At 39.9% G+C, this 24,378-nt stretch overlaps 2 protein-coding genes across 2 annotated transcripts; both read left to right on the forward strand.

Moving 5' to 3' along the window:
• The first annotated feature begins 595 nt into the window (after positions 1-595).
• On the forward strand, positions 596-8,378 carry TMBIM4 (transmembrane BAX inhibitor motif containing 4). The gene is made up of 7 exons (XM_042017836.1): positions 596-776; positions 2,616-2,724; positions 4,017-4,122; positions 5,264-5,297; positions 6,237-6,354; positions 6,831-6,876; positions 7,546-8,378. Exons 1-7 carry the CDS (start codon positions 683-685, stop codon positions 7,750-7,752), a joined length of 714 nt encoding a protein of 237 aa, XP_041873770.1. The 5' UTR covers positions 596-682; the 3' UTR covers positions 7,753-8,378.
• Positions 8,379-8,950: 572 nt separating this feature from the next.
• On the forward strand, positions 8,951-12,815 carry LLPH (LLP homolog, long-term synaptic facilitation factor). The gene is made up of 2 exons (XM_042017837.1): positions 8,951-9,240; positions 12,589-12,815. The coding sequence occupies exons 1-2, from the start codon at positions 8,958-8,960 to the stop codon at positions 12,747-12,749; spliced, it is 444 nt and encodes a 147-aa protein (XP_041873771.1). The 5' UTR covers positions 8,951-8,957; the 3' UTR covers positions 12,750-12,815.
• The last annotated feature ends 11,563 nt before the right edge of the window (positions 12,816-24,378 follow it).

The following is a 24,378-nucleotide window of genomic DNA, read 5'->3' on the forward strand; positions in this document are numbered from 1 at the left end:
AAACTGGATACAGTTCAGACAACTATTTTCCAATTTTTAAAAGCACTTCTAATCTAATCTATTACATGTATTTCTAAAGTGTCTGTCGCTTCAATTTCTTGGCACACTTTAGATAATATTCACGAGTTAAAAAAATAGCCTACTGCGCTCCCCCCATCCACATCCCCAAATCTTAGCTTTTGTGATTCCTCAGTGTGAGCTACAATCAGGTCCGACTCTACCAAGCACTTTGTGACGCCTGAGAAACGCTTTGCTTTCTGTTCAGTTACACTGAGCGTGAAGGACGGGACACGAAACTAGGCCATTTGCTTTGCGATAAAGGTTGCATTAGAAGTGGAGCTGATCTCTATGGGATACACTCTGACCGGAGCATCAGCCCCGACGCCGCTTCCATCGGGTATCGCTGAACGCGGGTACGCGTCGGCAGCTGTGCATAGCCGCAGCACAGTCCGGAGAGCAGGCAGAGATGAATCAGAGGTGAAAACCAGCCGCAGAGCTGGGATTTTTCAGTCACTGGACCGTCCTCTCCCGACCCTTCAGAGCTCACTTAGACCAGGGCAGGACGCGGCGCTCGGGACAAAGGCGGCACGCGCGATCGACGCGCTCGGCCGCTCGGCAGGGCGCCCTGCTCGGCCCTGCGCAGCGCGGCCGCGCCCCCCAGAAGTGGAGGCCGGCGGCGGCCATGGCGGCGGAGCAGAGCTACCCGCGGAGCTCCATCGAGGATGACTTCAACTATGGCAGCAACGTGGCCTCGGCCAGCGTCCACATCCGCATGGGTAGGGATTGCGGAGGAGTGGGAGAGCCGCGTGGCCCCGCCTTAGCCCCCCCAAGCGCTTGCGGAGAGGTCCCCGTTGCCCCCACTGGCGGGGGGGCGAGGGGATGCCGCGCCCTCAACAAGTGCCTCTGTCATACCCCGGTCACCTCTGGCCTTGAGCTGCATCAGGTTCTGCGCAGTGTTTTAACCTGGGTAAAGGCTGTGAGTGCGGAGCCAGGGCGCTACTTAGTCCAGGTTAGGCATCAAGGGTGAGGGACCGCGGCCGGCTAAAGGCTTTGTCGTTTAACCGTGAAGGGGGTAGGTCTTCTCCTGAGAGGGGTTACCCGGTGTAGATACAGACTTGATTTTGTCCAGAGTGATGAATCTTTGAAATCCAAACATGATACGTGAGATACATAGTCCCTGCAGAGACGCACCTCCCTGGAGGTGCTTACGGAAAGCCTGGAGGTGGCAGCTGGTGCCGGGGTCTATCTGACACGGTGGTGTTCGTTCATAGGTTGGACTCGGTGATCTCAGAGGTCTTTTCCAGCCTTATTAATTCTGTGATTCATAAATACTAGAACTGGTGTCTGTAATTACAGAAGTTTAACCATGACACATGAAGGATTTGAATTTCTTCTGTGAGGTGTTAAAATTTTTGTCTCTTCCACTGAAGCATTTGGTGTGCTAAGAGGTCATACTAATGCCCAAGAAATCCTGCTTTGCTGTTCATGTGCAGGTCTCAAAGGTATTGAGTACTCTTGTAGAATCTGTCTAATCAGTAATCCTTGTTGAATAGTGTTACTGGACACATTTTGGAGTAAAACTGGCTTCATGCTGTGAGATTTTTTTATTACTTATTTCTGATAATCAGGAGACCTCTTCCTGTTAAAATACAGTTTTATCTTCTTTGAAAAATAAAGGGTGTGCCATAGGAGGTATGAAACAGATAATGCCATTAGCAAAATTGCTGATGCATTTAGTAATGTGGGGGGAAGGCTTTGCGTGCTAGGAGGTTACTTCTAGGTTTGGTCGGTTTATTATGATAAAGTAGGCCCCAGTCTTTCATGGCTTACAAGTGTGTTTTACTTTACCTGTGGCAAGCAGGTAATTGAGTTTCTTGTAGAATGTGCTCTTAAGCTTAAGACTGTGCTATTAATGACTGAAATTTTTTCCTATAAGCTTATTCTTCCTTCCACAGCATTTTGCCTAAATGGACTTGGTCTCCTTCTATTCAGAACAGAGAATATCTGTATGATGTATCTGTATGTCCTGAACTACACTTTGCTTTTGATAATTCTAGAATTAAGGAGCCTGTTCATTCTAGGATTTTTTTTTCCAGCAGTCTGTGCCTGTGGATAACCATTCAGTACAATGCAAGTTGTAAATGATGATAAATTATATTGAATATGATGGAAGGGCAATCAAATAGACATTAATGTAAAAACATTACCTTTTTAAACGTTTGTGGCTGTTTCTGCCTTCCATGTTAATCCTCTGTCAGTTAGGTCCATTAGGCACCAGTAACATGATGGAGAAGGTATGCTGTTAGTATAGTGAGAGTGAACGGGTGTATGTAGGTCTTAAATTAATCCAAAGTAAATTCCTTGCGAATGTTTTCTATATTTCTTTTGTCTTCATTGTTAATGGTTAAATAACGATGTCCAGGAATAAATGTAATTTTGCTGTAATACTGTGTCAATTTTTTTAAAGTAAAATGGCTTTTTACAGCTTTGTTCTGTGCTTTTTCACTATAACTTTATAATGGTTCCTTATGAAAATGAAAATTTTTATCTGATTTACTATTGAACTTTTTAAGTGTAAGTCAAAAGTGATTTCGTTTTTATTTTCCTTATCCCAGCATTTCTACGAAAAGTCTACAGCATTCTTTCTGTTCAAGTTCTATTGACCACAGTCACGTCTGCAATTTTCCTATACTCCACTGGAGTGCAGGCATTTGTTCATGAGAGGTAAATACTAAGGTGAAATGCAGCTGTTTAGCATGTGTTAAGTATAATTTATGTAGCTTGTTGCTATACTTCAGTCTTCCTAATAATTTTTATAACTTGTGTTTTGATTTTCTAATAGATATTCTTAAGCTTGATTAGGGAGTAACTTTTCTTCTCTGACATTTTTCTCCTTGGTTTACTATGAAAACTATTATTATTTTTTTTGTTGTTGTGTTGTTGTTGTTGATTTTAATGCTTTATTAATAGTGCTTGTTTTAATATTTATACTATGCAAACTTCTACATGAGTTGCAGAACATCTCAGTTACTGACATTTCTTGTTTTACAGTCTAAGTTCTTTTAGATTCTCTTTGGAATACTGTTGTTTATAGGTGCCTGTTCCAAAAAGCAGAATCACGTCTTGTTCCTCTTCCTTCTCTCCCATCTTCTTTCTCCCCTTAACCCCTCCCCACCCCTCCCACCCCGAAAAAAACCCCAAAGAATTAGTCTGCTTGAATTCCTGTGGGCTTGCTTCTTTTTGACTCTCAGATTTTCATGATAAAATAAAAGTCTCAAAATGCAAACTGTGGTGAACAGGCCCGGGAAAAGAACAGCTGGGAAATGAGGAGAGCACTGAGTCTAGTTTCTTTTTTCCTCTAAGTGCACTTGTGGACTTTTACTTTCACTTCAAAGCCCAAATAGAAGAGGAGGATTAAACACTGCAAGAAAGTTTCAGTTTCTGTATAACCTATTGTGTATACAACAGTGGTTGTAAAACTATAGTTTTCTACTTAAATCTCATCATTTAAAATTGTCCTACTCACTTAAAACTGTTGTGATTTTGTGTTTGATGTTGGTCCCGTTTTTCCTTGGAGGGCTACTTGAATGATTTAGCAAGACTTACTGGTCAGTACTGATTTTCTTTGGTGCAGTTAGTGCCCATGTTTGTTGCATTCAGGTGCTTATGAAAAATAGTTCTCTGAATGTGGAGTTCACAACCGGCAAAATATTACATATACTTTAATACTGTTACTTTGTATGGATGGATTTTTTTCTTTGTATGTGTTCATTTCCAGGTAATGTATTCCTGGGCAATCTTTAGCTTTAGTATGAAAAAGTTGTCTTTACTTGTGACTGTACTATTTTTAACTGATTATCAGTACTAGTATGTTTTAGAACAGTTTCACTGTAAACTTGCATTACATTTACTTTGGATATCTTTTTCTAGGTGATCACTTAAAAACTTGGTTTTATATAAACTGTTCCATCGTCTTCCAGCTATTTGATTACTTTTTTTTATGTGGAATTTTACAGGCCTGCCTTGCTTTTGTTATCTGGGTTTGGATCTCTGGCTGTAATTGTGGCACTGACCCTCTACAGACACCAGCACCCTGTTAATTTATACCTGCTGTTTGGATTTGTAAGTGTTTTATTCAATTAAATTATTAATTTATTAATTAATTCAATTTAATAGTCCCTAGAATATCTTGCATTGTAATGAATTCCTTGAAACTAGAGGTATGTCATTTGTTTTTCTTGTATTCCTTGAAAGACATCCTATATATTTATGAAAGTCTGAGCTACTTTTTGGAGATTCTGTCCACAGGTTGTTCCTAGATAGCAGCCACTTCAGGTTGCTTTCAGCATCTTTTTAGAAAGAGTGTTAGAACTTGGAACTAGTTTGAGCAACGGTTTTTGTGTGTGTAGAAACCTATCTATCTGCTCTCACTGTTCTATTGATGTCAGGGACTTTTTCTATGGAACTGCTCAGTAGGAAAGGAGGAGGCATTCCTGTTACTTAAATTGTTTAATGGATGGCCTCCAGCAGAGACCCAAACCAGCCATATGTGTCTGTTTCTCCAATTTTTGTCTTTTTGGTGCTAAATTCTGAGCATGTGTCCAGCACAGGCAGGTCAGTCAGAGCTGTCCTCAAATTTCAGTCTTCTTCCTGATGTTGTGAATATGTAGATCCAGGCTAACAGTTGCTCTTGGATATTTTGGATTATGTAGCAAATCAGTTTTCTGAAAAGAAGTCACAGTAGCTCAATTAGAATTTGATGCTGTAAGAGTTGCCTAAATTGTATTTGTGTTAAAACAGAAAGACAGCTTTCCTGTGTAAGTAAACAGATGGTTTAAAGGAGAAGTGTGGAAAGGAGACTGATGCAGACACTGTGTTAGACAGCTGTCCAACAAGATATTAAAAGTGTATTAATTTTATAGCCCCTTGAATAGTTTGTAAGAAGTGTAAGATAAATGCTGTGCACTTACAGTAGAAAATGTAAATGACATTTTTCTATAGGGGCAGTCTCTCACTCATTTTCACTTTGTATTGTACTCTTTTTATGTAACACAACTTCGTCCCAGCAAGACAGTATGGTTGCCATTTTCTTGTTGAAAATTAAACATGTTTTCATACACAAAGATTTAACAGGAGACCTAATGTAATACATGCTGGGATTATATAGCAGAATGGGAGTCACTGCATGTGAAATCTTCATGTAAGTGTTTTATGGTTTGATTTTTTTCTTATCCTTCTATTTTTTTGGGTTTGCTTTTTGTAGACGCTACTGGAAGCACTGACAGTTGCCATTACAGGTAAATAGTAGCCATCCTATTGTCTGGTTCCATAAAGAGTTTGGAAAAGGAATCCATTATGTTGTACTAATTGATTGCCATTATGGTTTTCTAGATGGGACTAAAATGATAATGAATCCTGTTTGAAAATTTTAATGACAGTGATAGGAGTTTAGCAAAACCAGGGAATCGAGGGAGAAAACTGGATTCTGAATCAGAAATGAAACTATAAACTTGAAGTGAGAAATGAGTTGGGGAATCCATTCTTTCAGTATAGCTAAAAATGTTCTTTTTCGTAATGTTCAGCTCTCAGCAGAGCTGATCTTCAAGTTGGAACATTCCTATCTGCCCCCTCAATTTCCTCAAAGGGAATATCAGTTTGGAGAGTGCTGTACTTCATGGCCTGGGCTGAAGTGAGGCAGTGTGCAGTCAAGTCATGGCATCACCTTGAACTACAGCATAAGACGAAACCTCCTCATTGTGGCTTATGATCTCCTGCTTTGGGGAAAGGAGGAAGGAGGGAAGAAAGGGTTCCACTTGTTTCTGCTATCTTTCCCCTCCTTGTCCCCTAATCAAAACTTTGAGCCTTTATAGGAGATTGTTTTATTTTTCACCTAGTTTCAGTATCATGAAAAATTCAGATCGATTTTTTCCTTAAGATCTCTTTTTACTTATGCTTAAAATATTTTTGTTTTATTTTGTTGGTGTTTTTATAATTCTGAGTAGGAAAGACCTGTTATTTCCATTTAGGAAGCTACAGCTATAAAGTAGCTGTCAAACTTAGCTAGTGCAAGGTCCCTGAGTCCTGTGATCATGAATTCGAAATGCAAAGACAAGTTCAGGCATAATTTACTTAATTTTGTTCGCAGTTAAGTTTACATATCTGTTTCCTCAAAAGATAACTGAGCAAATACATCATGTAGTGTTCTTTAATTGACAGATTACTTTTTGTGTTTATAGTGAGTTTCTATGATGTCTCCATCGTCTTGCAAGCCTTTATTCTTACTACTGCTGTATTTCTTGGATTGACTGCATATACCTTGCAGTCAAAGAGAGACTTCAGCAAATTTGGAGCAGGGTATGTTGTCATATTGATGATCTTTAGAATTTTTTTTTCTGTTAAGGGTTTTTTTTTTCTTTCTTAAAGCAAGCTTTGCAGGTATAATTAGAAATACAGGTCAACAGAACCTGCTTTAAGGGAATGGTGAGGGCTATTTATTTTAAATTATTAATTTTACCCAGTTCTGATTTCTTGGTAAATTCTTTTCAGTGATTATGAATCTTAAAATAAATAGAAAACTAGTTTACCTGGATTTTTCACTGCAAGAGAAAGTAGTTGTTTCAAATCTTTAAATAAAATTAAAATTAGAACATAACTTTTGACAGTTTTATAAAACTTGTACTGCTGACACCAGTGAACAGTTGGCATCTAAGAATTCCAGACATTTACTTGGCAAATACATTGTGAAGAGATTTTATAAGAAAGGAGGATGTTTTAAGTTAAGTCTAAAAGAAAGTATATTGTTGGTCACAGTGTAATTTATTTTCTTTCAGCCTCTTCACTTGTTTGTGGATTTTAATCTTCTCGGGTTTCTTGAGGGTAAGATACCTTGTGTTCACAGTTAAAAGATATGCATAGAATCACAGCATGGTGTGGGTTGGGAAGGACCTTAAAGATCATCTAGTTGCAACCCCCCTGCCCTGGGCAGGGACACCTTGCACTAAGATCAGGTCACTCAGAGCCTGACCTTTTACTGACTTCTAGTATAACTAAAAGGTTTGGATCAGCCCAATATAGCTTAATGAAAAAAAATGCCTAACCAGATCCATTACTGTTCTAGATCATGGTGGTGATCTTTTAACCACACATTTTCAATTTGTATTTTAGTCGGGTGCTGTTATTGCCAATGTAACAGGGGTATTTGGGCTGATCGACAAAATTTATCAGTTGAGATCCACTACTTGATGAAGAGAATGTGAAGGAGATTTGGGGTTTAATTGTATTTTGGTTTTCTAGTTGTTCTGCTGTTAGTATTCTGGAGACCAAAGCTTCCTCCCTCTTACGTGGAGGCACTTTTACTCAGTCAGATATTGTGTGACTGGAGAGTGTATGGAATAAGAGCATTGAAATAGCACCATAACACTGTGGTTTTGTATACATAACAGTAGAAAGACTGTGCTTTAAATGTCGCTTATCATTATGCAGGGATTTTAAAATTTTAAAAAATGAAATTCACAAGTATCTTTTTCATGTTTTATCTGCCTCCAGCTGTTTTTCTATAGTGAGACGATAGAGTTGGTGTTTGCTGCTGCTGGAGCTCTTCTGTTCTGTGGATTTATTATTTATGACACTCATTTGCTGATGCACAAATTGTCCCCTGAAGAGTACATACTGGCTGCAATCAATCTCTACTTGGACATCATCAATCTGTTCTTACACCTGCTGCGTTTACTGGAGGCATTTAATAAAAAATAGTCAAAAGTGGTGTGGTTTGACTACAGCACAATGAAAGTTAAGCATTTGGATGATCTGCAAACTCAGTTCTGCCTTCTAAAGACTATGTTTGCATGCCATGAATATTGATCCCTCCTTAGGGGGAAAATGGCTTTTTACGTAGCTACAGTTCTTCTCCAGACCACGTATTTTATGTAGTTAACATGCTGTCATCATTGCAGTCACTTTTTTAATCACTTCATTTGAAATTGATATAATTAATGATTAAAATTTTGCCAACTCCTGATTGCTCCAGAGTAAGCTTCCCTGCTGTTCTGTAGCTGCTGAAAATGTTTCCTTTGGGATTGATCATTCGTGTACCATAGAAGGGTAGCATGAGTTTACCATTAGGCAGTGTTTTTCTAAGCTAATTTTTTTTTCTAGTTTTTGTTTGATAAAATGGAATGCTGTCTCTGACAGACATACTCTGTCCTTGTTAAGGGCTGTCACTATGGAAGCTGTGAGGGTGATTGAACAATTAAAGGGAATGTTCTTCATTTTAGTATTATTTTTTGCCTATCTTTCATTCTTCTGAAAAATCATGTGGAGATTGATTATGGCATTTTATCAACTTGGGTATAATAAAGTCCATTGTGTGTCAATAAAAATTGGAAAGCCTTTAGCCTGTTCTTGCAGCTGAGACCGGAGAACTTCAGGGTGCTGACAATGGTCGGTGCTGGTAGGGTAGAGGTGCTGTGACTGTGGCTGCTTCCCGCGCTGTGGAGATGCTGGAGGGGCAGGCAGCGTAAAAACAATTTTGAAAGGCTTTCTTCCTTCCTGTTCGGTGAGGGATTGTTACTGCTCGCCTGTCCTGTCAGTGAGAGGTGAGCGACGAGGAACGGAGTACTTGGGCAAAGACGCGCGTCCTGCCTGCCCCGCGCTGTGACCGCAAGCTCTGTCCGTGGAGCTCTTGAAGTACGACTGAGAATGGGTTTGAGCGAGTGTGATGATCCCTCCCTTTGCCTTTCATTCAGAACAGCGGGGCAGGAGCTAAGAATAAAGCCTTCCTTTTTACATTGTAATGGAACACATGTTCATTCCTTCATGCCCCGCCCTGGGCGCGCAGCGGCGGCTGGACACAATCCTGCACGGACGCGAAGCAGGAAGGCGGCTGCGCGCTCCCTCGGAGAGTTACGGTAGGGCCCGTCTACCCCCGCGGGAGGCCGGGCGCCTCAGTTTGCTTGCGCATGCGCGGGTGGGCAGCGCGGCCTTGCGCGGGTGTGCGTGGCGGCCTCGTGTGCGGTGCGCGCGGCCCGCCCTCACCGCTCCCGCTTCCTTCCCCGCAGGACATGGCGAAGAGCCTGAGGAGCAAATGGAGGAGGAAGATGCGGGCCGAGAAGAGGAACAAGAACGCGCCCAAGGAGCTGGAGAGGCTGAAGAAGATCCTGGGAACCAAAGCGGATGTCATTATGGAGGAGGTCAAGGAGGTGGCGACCGTCCTGCCCCCCGAGAAAGTCCTGGAGCAGAGAGGTGAGTTGGGCTCTGGCTGGCTTTTCCTGCTGCAGTCGCCCAGGTGTGGGAGGTCCTGCGGTGTTGTTACGGATGCTGTGACTTTCACCGCCGGGATCAGGAGTATGGTTATTACAGTCTGAGAACAGTGAGTCAGAAAGCTTGTCTTCTAAAGCTGAAACACTGAATCTGGCCATTTCGCAACACTGGCATCCATATTGCATCCGGTCTCTTGTGGAACAAGGTTATTAACATTTGATTTTAGTGTGTAAAGTAAGTAATGTATCTTACGGAGAGACAGCTCTGACAACATCAGGTGAGTGCGGATTCACCACTTAGCAGTTGTTCCAAACACAGTTGTGTTTGCTGCTGAACTGTCCTAATTTAAGGAGGCTACTAAACGTACAGAAGTTGGGGTAGGAGTAGTACGGGCCCAGTTTCTCAGTACTAATTAGTGTTGCATTGCACATGGTGCAGGAGTAGGTGGTATTAGGTGTCTACGTATAACGCCATCTTCCTCTTTGTGCCTGGAATCAAATGTAATCTGTAAAGGAAGTAACCCAGGAAGTGGAAACAAAGGTTTTAAATAGCTGCATACTGGATAGGAGTCAGAAAGACACCTCTTTCCAAAAATGATGTCCAAACTAAATCAGTCCTTTTTTGATTCTCCAGTTTATGCCACTTAAGATGTTCTGATACTGGAAACGGAACTAGAACGGCATTTAAAAATACTTGCCCAATTAAGGGCTTCAAGTATAATTTGTAATTTTATCCATGGTTGTGATTTGTCCCACAAAACCAGGTGTAAAAGTTGTTCTTTAAGGGATTGTTAGAATTGAATTTCCAACATGTTTTGGAAGATTGGCAGACTTCTGATGCTGAAATTGAAGGAGAAATCATTACCTTAAACATAGTTTCTGAAGCAAATGCATGGCTATCTGTCATTCCTGCACCTTCTTCCAACTCTGCTGGCAGCTTCTCTACAGGTGGTCAGTTTCACTTGGCTTTTAAAGAGACATAGCAGCCTTAGAAATACCTAAGAAAATATGTATTTCACAAAAGCAGCTACAAGTTTTGTGAAAATAATGGTGTCTTCTTTGAGAGGACTTTTCAGGACTAACTGTGGACACAAGGGAGTTTGCATCACCAAGTGTTACAAGAAGTAAAGTAGATCAAAATTTCACCCATAATATGTACTTTCCACAGACAGATAAATAGTTTTCCAGCCAAAGAAAGTACATAGGTATATATTACACACATCTTACTGTATTACTTTAGGGTATTTTTTACAGCACACCGTGAAATTTTTTTTTTTTTTCAGTTTTTCCTCTTAGGGAAAAAAATAATGTAAGGTCTGCTTAGCCTCTGTAGCAGTTTTTCAAACTTTGTAGGCATGCACATATTTCTCAAGGTAATCATGGCCATTGAGTCTGCTTCAAAAACCAGTTTTATAGCTTTTTTTTCTCTGATTGTCTTCGATAGACATATTGTCTAGATAGGTCTAACCTTTTGATAGGTTTTCTGTATGTCCTTGAATGACTTCTGTTCTGTGGGTTTCTTCCTGTTACTGATTCCTGCAGCATCCTTGAGATTGCAAAATACAACAGAGACATTATTCCATGTGAACAACTTGTATTGTTACTCCAGGAGTATTCATTTAGTTTATGTTGCAGCTGACTTCTATTGTGGATGTCCTTTCTTTGGATTCCAAATTCATGTAACAGATTATGATGTTGTATGATAGGACAGGAGTCAGAGAAGCAGCTTCTGTATGTGGCGCTGGGTGTTTTGGTGGTGTGTTGTTGGAGGCTGAATCTCCTATCCCATTTGGAAAACCATGCTGCTAAGAAGGTCTCATGTTGCATTTCTCTGACACCTTGTGAGGTTTCTGGAGCTGGAACTTCTTGCTGCCTGTCCCATGCTGGATAAGGTTTTGGTTCTGCCACCAGGACCCTGTGCTGATTCTCTGCTGATTGCAAGTATTTGTACCCCAGCTTAGGGCTCCTTAAGTATGTGTCTGCTGCAGATTCCTGTAGACTATCAGCCTCAACTATTGAAGCAGCACCTTGGCCTTTTCCTCCTGAGCTTTGTCTCCCACTATCAGACAGGCACAACATAAAAATCTTTTTTTCCTCTCCATAAAATTTGTGGTAAAGGCTTGAATTGCACCGATGCCTTTTCCTGGTCTTAAAATCAAGAGTCAAACATGGTTAGAAGGGGAAAAGGGATTTTACCTTGGTATTTGTTTTAAGGATCCTTAGGTGCACACGTCTAGGTCAAGTGCACCTCAATGCCCACCGCAATGCACACCCCCAAAAGATCTGGTATAACGTTATAGGTTTTACTAATTAGCAGATCTATCAAAGATTCCCCAATGAGAGGCTCGAGTGAGCCCCCCTCCCCAAGGAACCTTCCCCTGGATGGTTCTATCTTGGTTTACAGAATGTGTTCTGGAGAGGACCTTGGGGTCTGGGGCACACTGATCCCTAACTACGAAGCTTCTCAAATGTTTAGTCTCTCAGCTTGACAAACAAGTCCAAGAATGTAGGCAAAAAGCACTAAGAATACAGAAGTTGTTAAAAAGGTATAACGGGTATAAAAGAAAAGGCAAAAAATCTTCATGGCATCAGCATACATACAGTTTGGGAACAGGGTTGGGATGAAATTACAGAGCGTGGTTCCAGTCAATATTTAGCAAGGTGTTCCTTTTGCATCTTTTTGTCTCACCGAGACATGACGTTCAAGGGGTGTTATCCAGCTGGTGATGCCGTGCTTGGGAGTGACCATGTCATGGGCAGTCTTCCTGATTGTAGAGATTAATCCTCTCTTTCTGCCTGTAAATGTGTTAGGCCTGGCGTCATGCTCACTCCTTGAGGCAAGTGTTGCATCACTGGCTGATACTTCCTACTGTCATTGTATTTCAGCTTTTCTCTTTACTATTCATTTTACCTGTCTTCATCTTCCACTCAGAATACATTTTTAGAACAGATCTTAAACATTACATTATAGAAGGTGTGTAGTTGTGCATATGTTTCAGTAAGCCTATGGCTTCATGCATGATTCCATGATGGAGCATACAATGTTCTTAGACACAGGATTGGAGCAGATTGCAGACTAAAGAATAAGATGCTTTGCCCAGACATAGCTTTGAGGAAGAATATTGCACATTTACTATCAACTGTTGAAGTTCCTGGGTTGCAGTTGCATTGGTTTGGAAAGTGCTTTCAGTATATGAACCCTTCAGCTCTCTGTGTACAAGTACTGTTGTGTCTAGGAGTATTTTTATCATTTTAGGGAATCCAGTAACAAAATAGCTTCCATGAAGCTGATTCAGGTATTTTACTCACTATAAATACCTTTCATTTTCAGATGACTGCAAAATGGAGCTGGATAATAAACGAAACAGAAAAACTCTTCTAGACCAGCATGGACAGTACCCAATATGGATGAATTCCAGGCAAAGAAAGAAGCTTAAGGCTCAACGTGTTAAAGGGAAAAAAAAATCAAAATCAAAAGGCCTTGTGTGGTAAAATCAGTTTTGTAAGATCATGAATATTTTATTTAACAAAATAAATTTCCCACATAAATTCATGAGATTTTGTGCTTGGTCATTGAGTATAATTTATTGCGTCGAGTGAATTTTTGAAGAGACTATTTAGCCAGCAAATGATGAAAGAAATAGCAGCTTGGTGTCTGCCAAACTTAAAAGCTGAGTGCCTTTGAATAGATCAATTGCTTGTGGTTATCTGTTTTCTTGGGGGGTAAGGGTCTTCATCTTTTATATTGTGACCACCGAAAACAGTAAAGGAAATCCTAAAAGTAGTTAAACCAAATGTTTTTTGTACTGTGGTCTTTGTCAGCGTAACTTGTGTTTTAGTAAATATAACCAAAGGATTCTGTAAACACACTGTATCCTTTAAATCCTTCTGTAAAATTTGTTGCACTGACTTGTGCTGCTTTTAATATCTGTTAATTAACAAAAATGTACTTTCATATGTGACTCCAAAGCTTGTATGCTGAAACAACACCGAGGCCTCATGAAAATTCTGCAAGTAAAATGAGAAAGTGTCAGTCTAACATAAATTCACAAAGAGAACAACAAAATATTTCACTGTTGTCTGCAACAGAAATATTGTAGGTACTAAATAAGTGAAAGTATGGCTGATTCTTTTATTATTATAATGAGAGAATGCAAATGCACAGAATGGAATTAAAATAGTTTTATTTAAGATCTTTTCCAAGTTTTAGTAAAGTAAATGAGAATTTTCCTTTCCATATGTATTTTCAGTAGCCTTTTACTCCTCTTAAAATGGTACTTACCTATCATGCTTTAGAATGTGTGCATAGGATAAAATACTGCATGATTGTGTAACAGATGCCATTTATATGATTAGCTACAGTTGGGTGCATATTACTGGGCAATAACATGTGATGACAGATGCAAGGGTTAGTTGCCCTGAAAGCTTGTGTTTTTAAAATGTCTCTCATTCCAAGGATGGAAATAATTACAGTACCAACCCTGCAGTATGTTGCCGTTTTAAGTACCAGTCATGGGTGCAGGGCATAACCTTTGTCCAGCTTCATCCAAGATGCGACCCACATTCTGTCATTACTGACAAATTGTGATCTGTATCTGTTGTGGTAACTTGGGCATAGGAAAGGAGATCTATTTTTTTAATTACACTAGCTTGTAGTATGCTAAAATCCAGTAAGAAGAGCTCAATGTGATAGAAAATTAAGTTTTTCTGGAAAAATACAGTGTACAGCAATACAGTAATTAGTATTGTTGGGGAAGGGTACTCACATAATCTACAAAGACAAAGGTTAAAGGAAAAACAAGTGTGTCTTCTATTTTCACATAAATTGATGGGTAATGACTTGGTAAGATATATAGGTCACATACTACCAAATTATATGCCATTAGTAACTTTGTACTTTAAAAATATTTCCATTAAGTTGATAAAAGCCCTGCTAGTTGATGAAAACAGCTGCTGCTGTCACTTTTTTTAGTCTTACTAGATAAATGGGTGTAGATTTTGGTATCAAACTTACCTAAACGTTGGCATGTAGATTAGGACAACTTTAAAATTGATTCATGTGGAGGAAAGTGTTTATGAATGTGTTTTACCAGGAATGGAATGGAATGAACAGTCAGATTGTATTTATTTGCTATTGTAACAATATAAGCTTTATTTTGCTTCGTACATACTTTGGGGAGTTGAGGATGGGAGCTTCTTGGGCTTAGGTGTGAAAAAACAATTGTTTTTTTCTGTAGAGTAAGCACAGTGCTATTCTTGACATGTTTGTAAATCAGATGACTTTCAAGCAGCTCCCAGTGGGAAAGCAGGCTGCTTTTCCCGAGTGGAGATGGTCAAATTGGCAAAGTACCCCTGTTTAGATGTACAGCTTCAGAGTGAGTTTATTCTCATTCTTCAGGTGCACAGCCATACTCTGCCTCATCTTCATCGAGCCTGCCACCGCTGCACTTGCCTTACCCTGTCCTCTCTCTGGAGTTGTTTTACTGCTGCCTCTGCTGCTTCCTCTATAAGAGAAAATGACCTTCATAACTGAATAGTCTTGCTTATTTGCACTTTTATGGCCTAATACTGAGCTTTGTTGTACAGATTTATTAGTCAACTGCTTTTGTGACCAGATTAAGAATTTGAATCTCAAGTGAAAGATAGCAGATGCTGCACTGATCTTTTATTTAGAAGTTGCTTCCTTCCTGAAACAGTCCTGGCTGTGTGAGGTATTTCCTTCATGGTGTCCAGGATAAAGTCAAACATGCTCACTCAAACTACAGATATTTTAAGACATCCTGTTTGATTTTTGAGGTGAAATGGAGGATAAGGAAGGAATAAACGCCCGTCTTTACTGGAAGATATCTCTTCGTCTAGTACCAGTGTGTTGTGTACAATGTCATACCTCACGTGGGTGAGGCAGAGCTCTCTTTGGGCCAGGAAACATTTTTTGAGAGCCTGTTTGGGTGGCATCTGTAATCCAGGCTAAAAGCTTGCTTGTAGACAGACAGCAAGAATCTGGCTAAATGTGCAGCATGGGTATAACCTCAGAGGTTGAGTCATGGATACAGCAGGGAAATTCTACTTTCTGGGATTTGAGCATACACTTACTACATGTGGATACTGTAATTTTGTATTTGGAATTTTTAGCTCTGCTTTCACCAACTCTTATTTTTTGAATGGAAATACCAAATTATTTAGTTGCCTTTGAGTATTTGATTCATACTGCTGAATCTGAAACATATTTCTGTTTGAGTTGATGGAAAAAGTCATGTTTCCTTCCAATAGAAATTAAACATAATTGATTTTGACTGAAATACATATTTTAAAAGTACACAGGGATTTTCAAAGAAGTAATTGATCTGCTTCTTAACAGCATTCTAATAATATAATTCATTGGTCTTTACATAAAAAAAGTTCTTTAGGTTGGGATTGAGGGAGGAAAGGTTGCAGTTGATTAAAAACTGATGGAAGTCTAAAAGTGTATAACTTAAATGGCACAGTCAGAGTTGTTCAGTTACAATTCTGTAATTGTGTTATTATGAAACCGCTTAGTTGCAACTTCCCACCACTGTGACTCTGCCACCTACCTGCACAGTGCTGTGGTAGCTGTCTTTCCTGGACCTACATACAGAAGGCAGGGGAAATAATGCAGGTACATTTGAACTACGTGCATAAAAGCTAGCACTGAAAGAATTAAATTCTGTCATTTTATTGAAATGCTTATGTGCATAAGATGTCCATGTATTTTTACAGTATAAAAATTGCATTAGCAAATTGCTAAACATCCTGCAGATTGTTGACGGTTTCTTGAGAAGATGACAAGGTTTGCCCTTTTTGACCCAGTATGTAGAATTGATTTTTAAAGGGAATTATTTCAGATGCCTAAAATAACTGGTGGCAGTGATGGTTTAGTTCCTGGGCTTTTCTGGTAACTCATTCCTGCCCTGGTACACCTCTGCACTGTGTAGTCGTCAGTTGGGGGACCAATTAGCTAAAATACACTGAAAATATTCCTATTTTCCCCATTTTTTTCAGCTGGATTGTCTTACAGCCTTACTGTACAGAAAGCGCGTCAGTAGGAGGCAATACAAGACCAGGAAGAAATGGCTGGTGAAGGCGGGGCTGTGTCAGACTGTCCTGGTTCATGAGCCACCTCTCCTCCTGTGGCATTAGTGCCTCTTGGTGCGGCCACTGTGCAGTACAGCATTGTGAAGGTGGAGAGGCTCTGGAGACAGGTCAAGCAAGTGCACTGAATGGCAGGTTTTGAAAGTGTTTCTCAGTGAATGGCACAAGGACAGAGTCTTGTCTACAGCTGACACGGTGGTTATAGAGGGTGCTAAATATAGTTTGGGGCTGCTTAGTACTGGAGGAAGAATGTCATGGCCACGTGGTACAGAATGGTCTCCCGATACGTGGTCACAACTTTTTAAACAATGGAAGAAGTCCTGTACAAAGGCTTTATAGTGTATGTCTGTTTCTATTATGCTACCTTTTCCTCCCACTGCCTGAACAGCTGCATGGGTTCTGACCTTGATGGAAGCTGGGTATCTGATCTGTATCTGATTTGTAGTGTGAACATGTCTGGTATCAGACATTACAGGACTACAGCCTTAGCACGCAGAACTCTGATGGTGCAAAGCAATCTGCTGCTCAGGGTGGCATAGTCTGAATTCAGTTACGGCATCTGAAGGGAGGATGAGAGACTGAAGCAACAGCCATGCATCGCTCTTTTCAGGCCGTGGTTTTGCCATCAATTTTAACTTGCCTAGGAGTGAAGTTTCAGGGCAGGACTGACTGAGCCATCTGGGAGCTCACTGCTGCAGGAAGAGGCTCTTTTCAACTTTTTCCTTTCCCTTCTCCAGCTGCATTGTCCAACTCACAATTTCCTACTTCAGGAGAAACAGACATTGGGATTTTTTTTCCCAAGCTAAAAGTGAGAAAGAACAACTTCCTTCTGTTAATAAACACTGCACAGTTGTGACAATCACACCATTTTCACTGTCTTTTTATTCTTCCTACACTACTACAGTTTTCTGATCTCTACCTAATCAACAGTGGCAGTATTTAAAGGAGAAGGCAGAATGGGAAGAGGATATTTGCGCTGTTTCCCTCATCCCAGTCACTTAAACATTGCTCTCTCAGGTCTCTAATTTTTCTGATGCTCATATGTCAGCATAAAGGGTTTGAAATGTTAGGAACAGTACATGGTGTGGCAAGGGAGGGTTGTGTATCAAGGGTCCTATGCCAGGCAGCATGAGGACTGCTTATGAAGTGCTTGTATATTCAGAGCAAACTGACTTCCTCTGTTTTCAATCTAGTCAACTAGTAGGAGGCTGTGAAAGTTACAACTTATATCCTTGTTTGGTAAACTATAATTTAGTATCTTTTATCTCTAACTACAGTTAACTTTCTTGCAAGGTTTCTAAAGTCTGAATGCAGGTTTTACAGCATTTTTAAACTTTCACCTTTAACCAGAAATTGGGTTTGTGGATAGTATTTTCGGAAGCAAAGGTGCATTAATTGTTTCAGGATGGCTCATCCAACTCAGCCTATCTGGTCCATTCATACATTCATGTTATGTGAAATGTATAATATCTCTCTTTTGAAAGGTGACAAATTCATAATGTATAGGTGCAACGGCTATTCCATGGTACAGCTTGCTACCTTAAGTCTTTAAATTACTTTGACAATAGATGTTCTGTAAACTCATCTTTGGTGGATTCTAATGTCTGTGTTTGAAACAAGAACTTTTTGGATCTACTGGTTGTGCTTCTCTCCATCTTGCTTCTGCAAAATATTACAGAACTTAGTGCAGATCAGATCAGAGCTGCAGTTTGTCTCGCAACAGAACACAAAACATTTCTATGAAAGATTAGAAGGGCTCAGTGTCAACAACTTCTTGATTGTTGTCTCTCGGGTTTAGTTCATTATCACTACTGCTAGTGAATAGCCTCACCGCTAATGCAAAATTCAAGTTAGTTCCCTTAATATGTGCAAAAAGATTTTTAAAACTAAATGGTTTGTGATAACTGAGGAAGGTAAGATACACTGCTTTTTCTAAACTTGTTGCACCCCCTTGGAATGTGGTATTATTAGAGGATGTAAAGGAAGAAGCCAGGAACTGAAGTGCACCAGGTTATGTGCAAAGCTGATGGTGGAGCTGCAAACTGACCCATCTGAACCACAGCTGGGTGCCCTCAGGCACTTTGATTGGTTTTTCTCTCCTAAATGTCCTTAAGTCTGCCTGAATTCTTGTGGAAACAACACGAAGTTGGCCACGCAAATGCAGCTGTGTTGTGATCCATATACTTGCAGTTCTGGAACTGCTCGTCCATGCCTTGGCTGCTACTGTGTTGACGAGAAAAAATGTTTAATTCCTTGAATGTGAGACCAGGGTGTAAGATCATCCATGGGAGAGGTTACAGGTTGATCTGTTGACTTTAGGAACTATTGCTTCAATGTAGGGTACAGTGTATTTATATACAGACACCTATGTTTTTATCCACCACTTTTAAAGGGGTAAGTGCATGCATGTCACACACTGGGCCTTCTCTTTTTCTCTTGGGGGAGAAGATTGCATGTGGATTTTTTTTGTTATTTTGCTTGCTTCTTAAATACTAATCTGCTAAGCCTCTATGTACCCAGTATTTTAGAAATACTGTTATAAAATTTAAAAAATTAAATCAAAATTTGCATTTCTGTTTCCTTAGGCAACCAGAAAGATGTTAACAAGCAATGCACGTCCTTAATATATGCTATCAAATCTCATCTCCAGAATATCATCCCCTTCTAATTGTAGAGGATGGAATTTGAGGAAATTGTGGGGTTTTGGTTTATCGGGTTCCCCCCCCCCCCAACAGAAGAAAAGTTTTTTGTTGAACTCTTAATCAGCTCCTGGCAGAAACCCTTAGCAGTGGGAAGTGAATCTGTGCTTCCACAGCTGGTGATTGCCCTGTAACAGTGATGGGAGGAGGACAAAGGGCAAAGTCTGCCACACAATGTATTTCCATCTCAGCATTTCACTGTCCATAACAGCGTCATCCAAATTCACTAGTGAGAGAAACTGGGTTATCCGTTGTCATGCTCAATGGCATCAACGTCTACCGTGTCATTTCTTCACTCAAATCAGGCAGTAACACAGATACCATGAGTTGGTGGCTTCGGTCCCTTTCCGTTGGTGGCATCGCTACCCGGACCCGCCTCTGGGTGCCTGGAGAAAGGCGGGAGCGCCTCCCTGCAGGGAGCAATCCCGGCGGGACCCTGCGGGCGGGCGGGAACCGGGCTTTGCTGGGGAGCCGCTTCCCGGCAGGCGGCGCCGGCGGCGGCGGGAGCGCGGCAGCCCCGGCGGGCGCCAGCCCTGGAGTGTCCCGGAGCAGCCTTGGAGTGCCCCGGAGCAGCCCCGGAGTGTCCCCGGAGCAGCCCTGGAGTGTCCCCGGCTCACGGGCCCTGTGAGGGATCGCCCCGCCAACACCCCGTGCCATATTCTTTCGTTTAAGGAATAGCCTCAGCTTGCAGCGGGGCACGCATTAACCGCAGGAGAAGGCGCGGTGCCGCGGGCGGCGCAGAGCAGAGCCGTCCCCGGGCACTCCGTGCGCTGGGGTAGTGCCGGTGCTCGGGGGTTCGACGCGTTCCTAACTGCCTGAAAAGCCGCTGGAGTTACAGTCACACACTCTGTCCTAGTAAGGAGTGACATTTAAATGTGTAAAACCACTTGATGTTTTTACTGATAATGTGTTTATAACTAAGAGCAGTTATTCTCTAAAAATATACTAAAAATGCTACTTCATGAAAACGCTTCCCCAATCTAATTTTTTTCCCTTAAACATGTCATTTTTCCAGAAAAGTGCACAAAGGGATCCATGGCTTTTTTCTGGTATATAGTGTTCTCTGTTTAAAAAGAAGGCTCTTTAAAAGCCTCTTATCAATCAACTGAAGCACTTTAGTGACAATTTCAGAAACTCAGTGGAAAGAGAGTTGTTTTATATCTGCTTGTTTTATTTGCATTCTAAAATCTCCACGTGGTGATTTCAGCTAAGGTCCTGTGTCAGGGAAATCCAGAAGTGAAGTTGACCAGAGACAAGTAAAAATGCCTGTGTTGTTTTCATTGCCCAAATGTAATGACGTGCAATGATTTAAACCAGCAGTTTCACATGGTTTAAAATGAATTAGCTTTATAAAATTCTAAAAGGAACCTCAGAAACACCAAAAAGGATAACAGTTTGTGTTAGGGTAGAATTCGTTTTGAGACTACAAAAACTATTTTCTATGCATTCACAAAACAAAAAGTGTTTTTATTTTTAGGAATGCACAGAAAAAAAGATTTGTTTTTATACCAACAAACACTGCTACAACAAATGCATGCATTCCTGCAATTGTAATTGAAGCTGAGAAAAATAAAATAATCTTAAGCATTTCAAGAGTAAGTTAATGTAAAACAATATAAATTAATATAAAATTAGAGAGAAAAATTGTTTTGGGAATACAAGATCCACTGTGTAAGAAAAACACAGAAAACAAGGTTTCTTTCTCTAAACAGAAATTTAAGAAACAGACACAATGATACAGTTGAAAAAATCTGTAGAATAATATTTAAAGCTGAAAAATATTTTTAAAGTTGTCAGAAAATAAACATTGCTTGCTTCATAGAAATAAAGTCATACTTGGAAAAAAAAGTGAGTTAGAAATATATTTAATTTGCATAAATCTATACAAATAAAGTAAATTTATGTTGTAACTAAACCTACCAATTCCAGTGAATGAGAATTTTGCCATTCATTTGTCTGGAAACAAAGGTTAAAGCCTGAAAAAAACCCTAACAAAAAACCCCCAGAGAAGCTGAAATTCCAGGTTTCATTGAAAATAAAATGGGCAAAAGAGTTTTTGCAAAACCTTTTCAAATGTTAATTAAACTTCTAAATACATTTAAAACTTTTTTTTTAAGTTACTACATTATCTTTCATTCACAGACTCTACATTTTAAAGTCTTATTTCTGTCAGAAACTTCACTAACACAAAAGTGTAAACCAATGAATTCAGCTTCTGGTCTGCCCTGACATTTTCAGAGATTGTTTTGCAGTGGAAGGAAATTAAATAATTTCCAAAATGATCTTTCCCAACTATCTTTTTGCATTAAACAGTGTTTGGATTCAGTGGTTCCTAATGAATTTGGATATGTTAACAGTGACTGGATCATATCCAAATATGACTTGATGGGAAAGCCATTAGTTTTTTTCCCTGAGGTTATACTGGTATCCCATCTGGTGATTGCTAATAAATGTGGATACATTCTGAAAAAAAAAAAAAAAGAGCTTGTATTGGATTCTAGTATGAATTACTGGGAGTGCAGTTTCTTGAAGTTTCATTCATGCACTTCAGGGAAGCTGAGCTTGGAGTCCTTTAAAACTTGACAAAAAGAACATGACACAAGACTTCAGTTATTTTTTTTAATCTACAGCAATTGTTTTTGCAACAGAATTATGTTTGAGATGCAAAAAATGTATTATTATGTAAGAGCACTTATGACAAAATCCAAAAAAAAAACATCCATTACAAGCAATTTTATATTTGATTGTAGCTACCAAGTGCTTACCCTAAAATAAAACTTTAATTATTACGTGAGTGCCTTAATAGCTTTCCTCCATAGCTGGATGAAATCTAAGTCATATTTATCTTTCCTACGAACCATCCAGAACACTTAGGCAAGTTTCATTTTTATATGCAGTGTTAGGGAGAAAATCTGAAGAGGACCAGAAACAAATACTTGTCTCAATGAAGAGGAAATTCTCATCCATTTTCAAAATCCTATAAATTCTTGGAAAATACAGCAGTGTGTTTAAAATAGTAAGGCTAATGGTTGAGTGCAGCTTATGTTATTTGTGAACACTACACCTATTAATTACATGCAGGGAAATACTGCATTTCTTTTTGTAAAGAAAAAATAGTGTTGTTCAGCTTCTTTTTTTTTTTTTCACTGTTAACAAACCAATTATTAGCCAGGGCAAATTGACCCTGGTTTTGATCAAAGGAGTAATTCATCTCATCCTGCAGTTCCTGCAGCCTAACAGCTATCTGTTGTTGCAGAATGTGCAGGTCGCCTTTAGCTGCCGACCCCATCCAGGCACGAGAAAAGGGAGTGAGGAAAAACCTATAAAGACCAAAATAAAACTGCTGATTCTTCTGGTTCTTGTCAGGTTCAGTTTCAGTGGTACAGAAACAGCAGTAAATTCACTGAGGCTCTATCAGATCAAAACAACTCTGTTATAAATATCATTCATATAAACCATGTGGGCGAGAGAGAAACTGTCAGGAGAAGGGAAGGGAAAATAGATCTTCTGCACTTCAATAAATTATATGATAGTTTTATAGATTATAGCAAAAAAATTAAAACCTAACATAAGTATGCCTATATATGAGTGCATGTATGTGCGTATACTCACACAGTAGTATTAAATATTCAAATGTTTTAAATCCAAATATTTTACTCTAATGAAATACAGAGATTTCAGTGACTGTAGATAAAATTAGAGTACAGTATAAATCTATAAGAAGAGGTTCAAAGAAGTGCTTTATGTTTCCCTCAAGAACTGACTCAATGGCTTGATGCACTTCTAATGGGATGTAGTTCTGCTTGGTTTTGCAACTGGAGAGCATTTTTTGCACTAGAGAGGGTTGTGATCATTAAAGGTGATGACCTTTAAAGGTGATGAGGATGTGATGATCAAAGCCCTTGCTTACCAACAGAGTTGATAGAAGAAGATTGTTTCGTATGTTTCCCTGCTGTAATTAAAATTATCAGCCGGGGTTTTAATGACATACCATTTTGACAAGTTCCCTGTGCTGATGGTGGCATGTTTGGAGGTTTTACATTTTGAAATGCCTTGACACAATTACTGGAGTACAATTAACAATTCTTTTACATGAAATAGCTAGAGGTTGCCAGATGATAATGTACTTCTCCTGTTTTCTGACCTCAGCTAAATCTAGAGCCATATCTTAGCCACAAGAGTTCATTAACCAGAGAAAGGTTAATATATACATGTCGGTTCAGTAAACCATAAATGAGAGAGAACACGCTAGCAAAACCATTAACACTGTAGTGGCCACAGCTATACAATAAGACAGTAGGGACACATTAAAATGACAGGAATGCACCAAACCTTTTAACAGGGGAATTAGGTTTGTTACATGATTTCATGAGAAGTGAAGCTACGTGCAGTGTACACAGCACCTACCAAATTGAGTAAATCCATTTCTTAAGAATTGTCATATTTTTGGGCACACCACTAACTTTGAGCTTCAATTATTTTTTTTTTTAACAAATTTCAAGTGGTTTTTCTTGCCACTGTCTCCTGATTCCTTGCCCAGGGGAGCTGAGGTCGTTGAGTTCTACTGTCAATGCTGTGCAGTTGCTGGCTCAAGTCCCAAGTCAGCTAAACAGACAGACAGTTGCTTCAAAAGGGTAAACGATGGGATTCAAGGTAAGTTTGGTACTTAACTGCTCATGGTAGATAGCTTACTGCCTTGCAGGTCACTCCTTAATGACCACAGGGAGTAAAGCCAGGGACAAAGAAAAATTAGGTTCGGTGAAAACCAGAAACACAGAGGAAGAAACGTACAGAAACAGGAGTCCTAACTTCAAAACTGTGAAGCAAAAAGAGCCACTAGCTGACCCCAAAGCTTCCTCTGCTCTTCTTTGTTGGATTCACGTGTTCACTTGGTGCCTATAATTGTGGCTCTGATCATGTCCAAAACCGTTGCAGACTAATAGTACATCCTTAAGCACAGCTGGGAAATCAGAGCAGTATTCATTTACTCCAGCTTTACTCTCTTTCTTTAGAGACTTTAATCAGAGCTGGTTATCCTTAGCTATATTTTCCATAATTGGAGGAAATAAGGGACAGCTCGAGGGGCTATTTAATCTAATTTTTGTTGACTATTTCTGCATATACTAATCTGTTTTCCTCTACCTGCTTCTGTCCACTCACTACAGTGAAAGCTTTGGGGGAGTTACTTAGATTAGACCTTTAGCATAGTGATGCCCCAATCTTTCTCCCAAAGTTTCCTCTTTTCCTCCCACACTCCCTTCCCAACCAATAGAACCCACAACCTGCTGGCTGAAGCCACAGGGTGACAGGAC

The sequence above is a fragment of the Corvus kubaryi genome, unplaced genomic scaffold (genome assembly GCF_017639235.1).
Source record: "Corvus kubaryi isolate FWS band 111438036 unplaced genomic scaffold, C.kubaryi_AGA036_p1.0 137, whole genome shotgun sequence".
NCBI classification, from domain to species: Eukaryota; Metazoa; Chordata; class Aves; order Passeriformes; family Corvidae; genus Corvus; species Corvus kubaryi.

Excerpts from the sequence above, each read along its gene's own strand:
- LLPH (XM_042017837.1), top strand. The coding sequence starts at position 8,958 with ATGCGCGGGTGGGCAGCGCGGCCTTGCGCGGGTGTGCGTGGCGGCCTC. Across the intron at positions 9,241-12,588 it reads GAAAGTCCTGGAGCAGAGAG|ATGACTGCAAAATGGAGCTG; the intron begins GTGAGTTGGGCT and ends TTTCATTTTCAG.
- TMBIM4 (XM_042017836.1), top strand. The coding sequence starts at position 683 with ATGGCGGCGGAGCAGAGCTACCCGCGGAGCTCCATCGAGGATGACTTC. Across the intron at positions 2,725-4,016 it reads CAGGCATTTGTTCATGAGAG|GCCTGCCTTGCTTTTGTTAT; the intron begins GTAAATACTAAG and ends GGAATTTTACAG. Across the intron at positions 6,355-6,830 it reads TTCAGCAAATTTGGAGCAGG|CCTCTTCACTTGTTTGTGGA; the intron begins GTATGTTGTCAT and ends ATTTTCTTTCAG.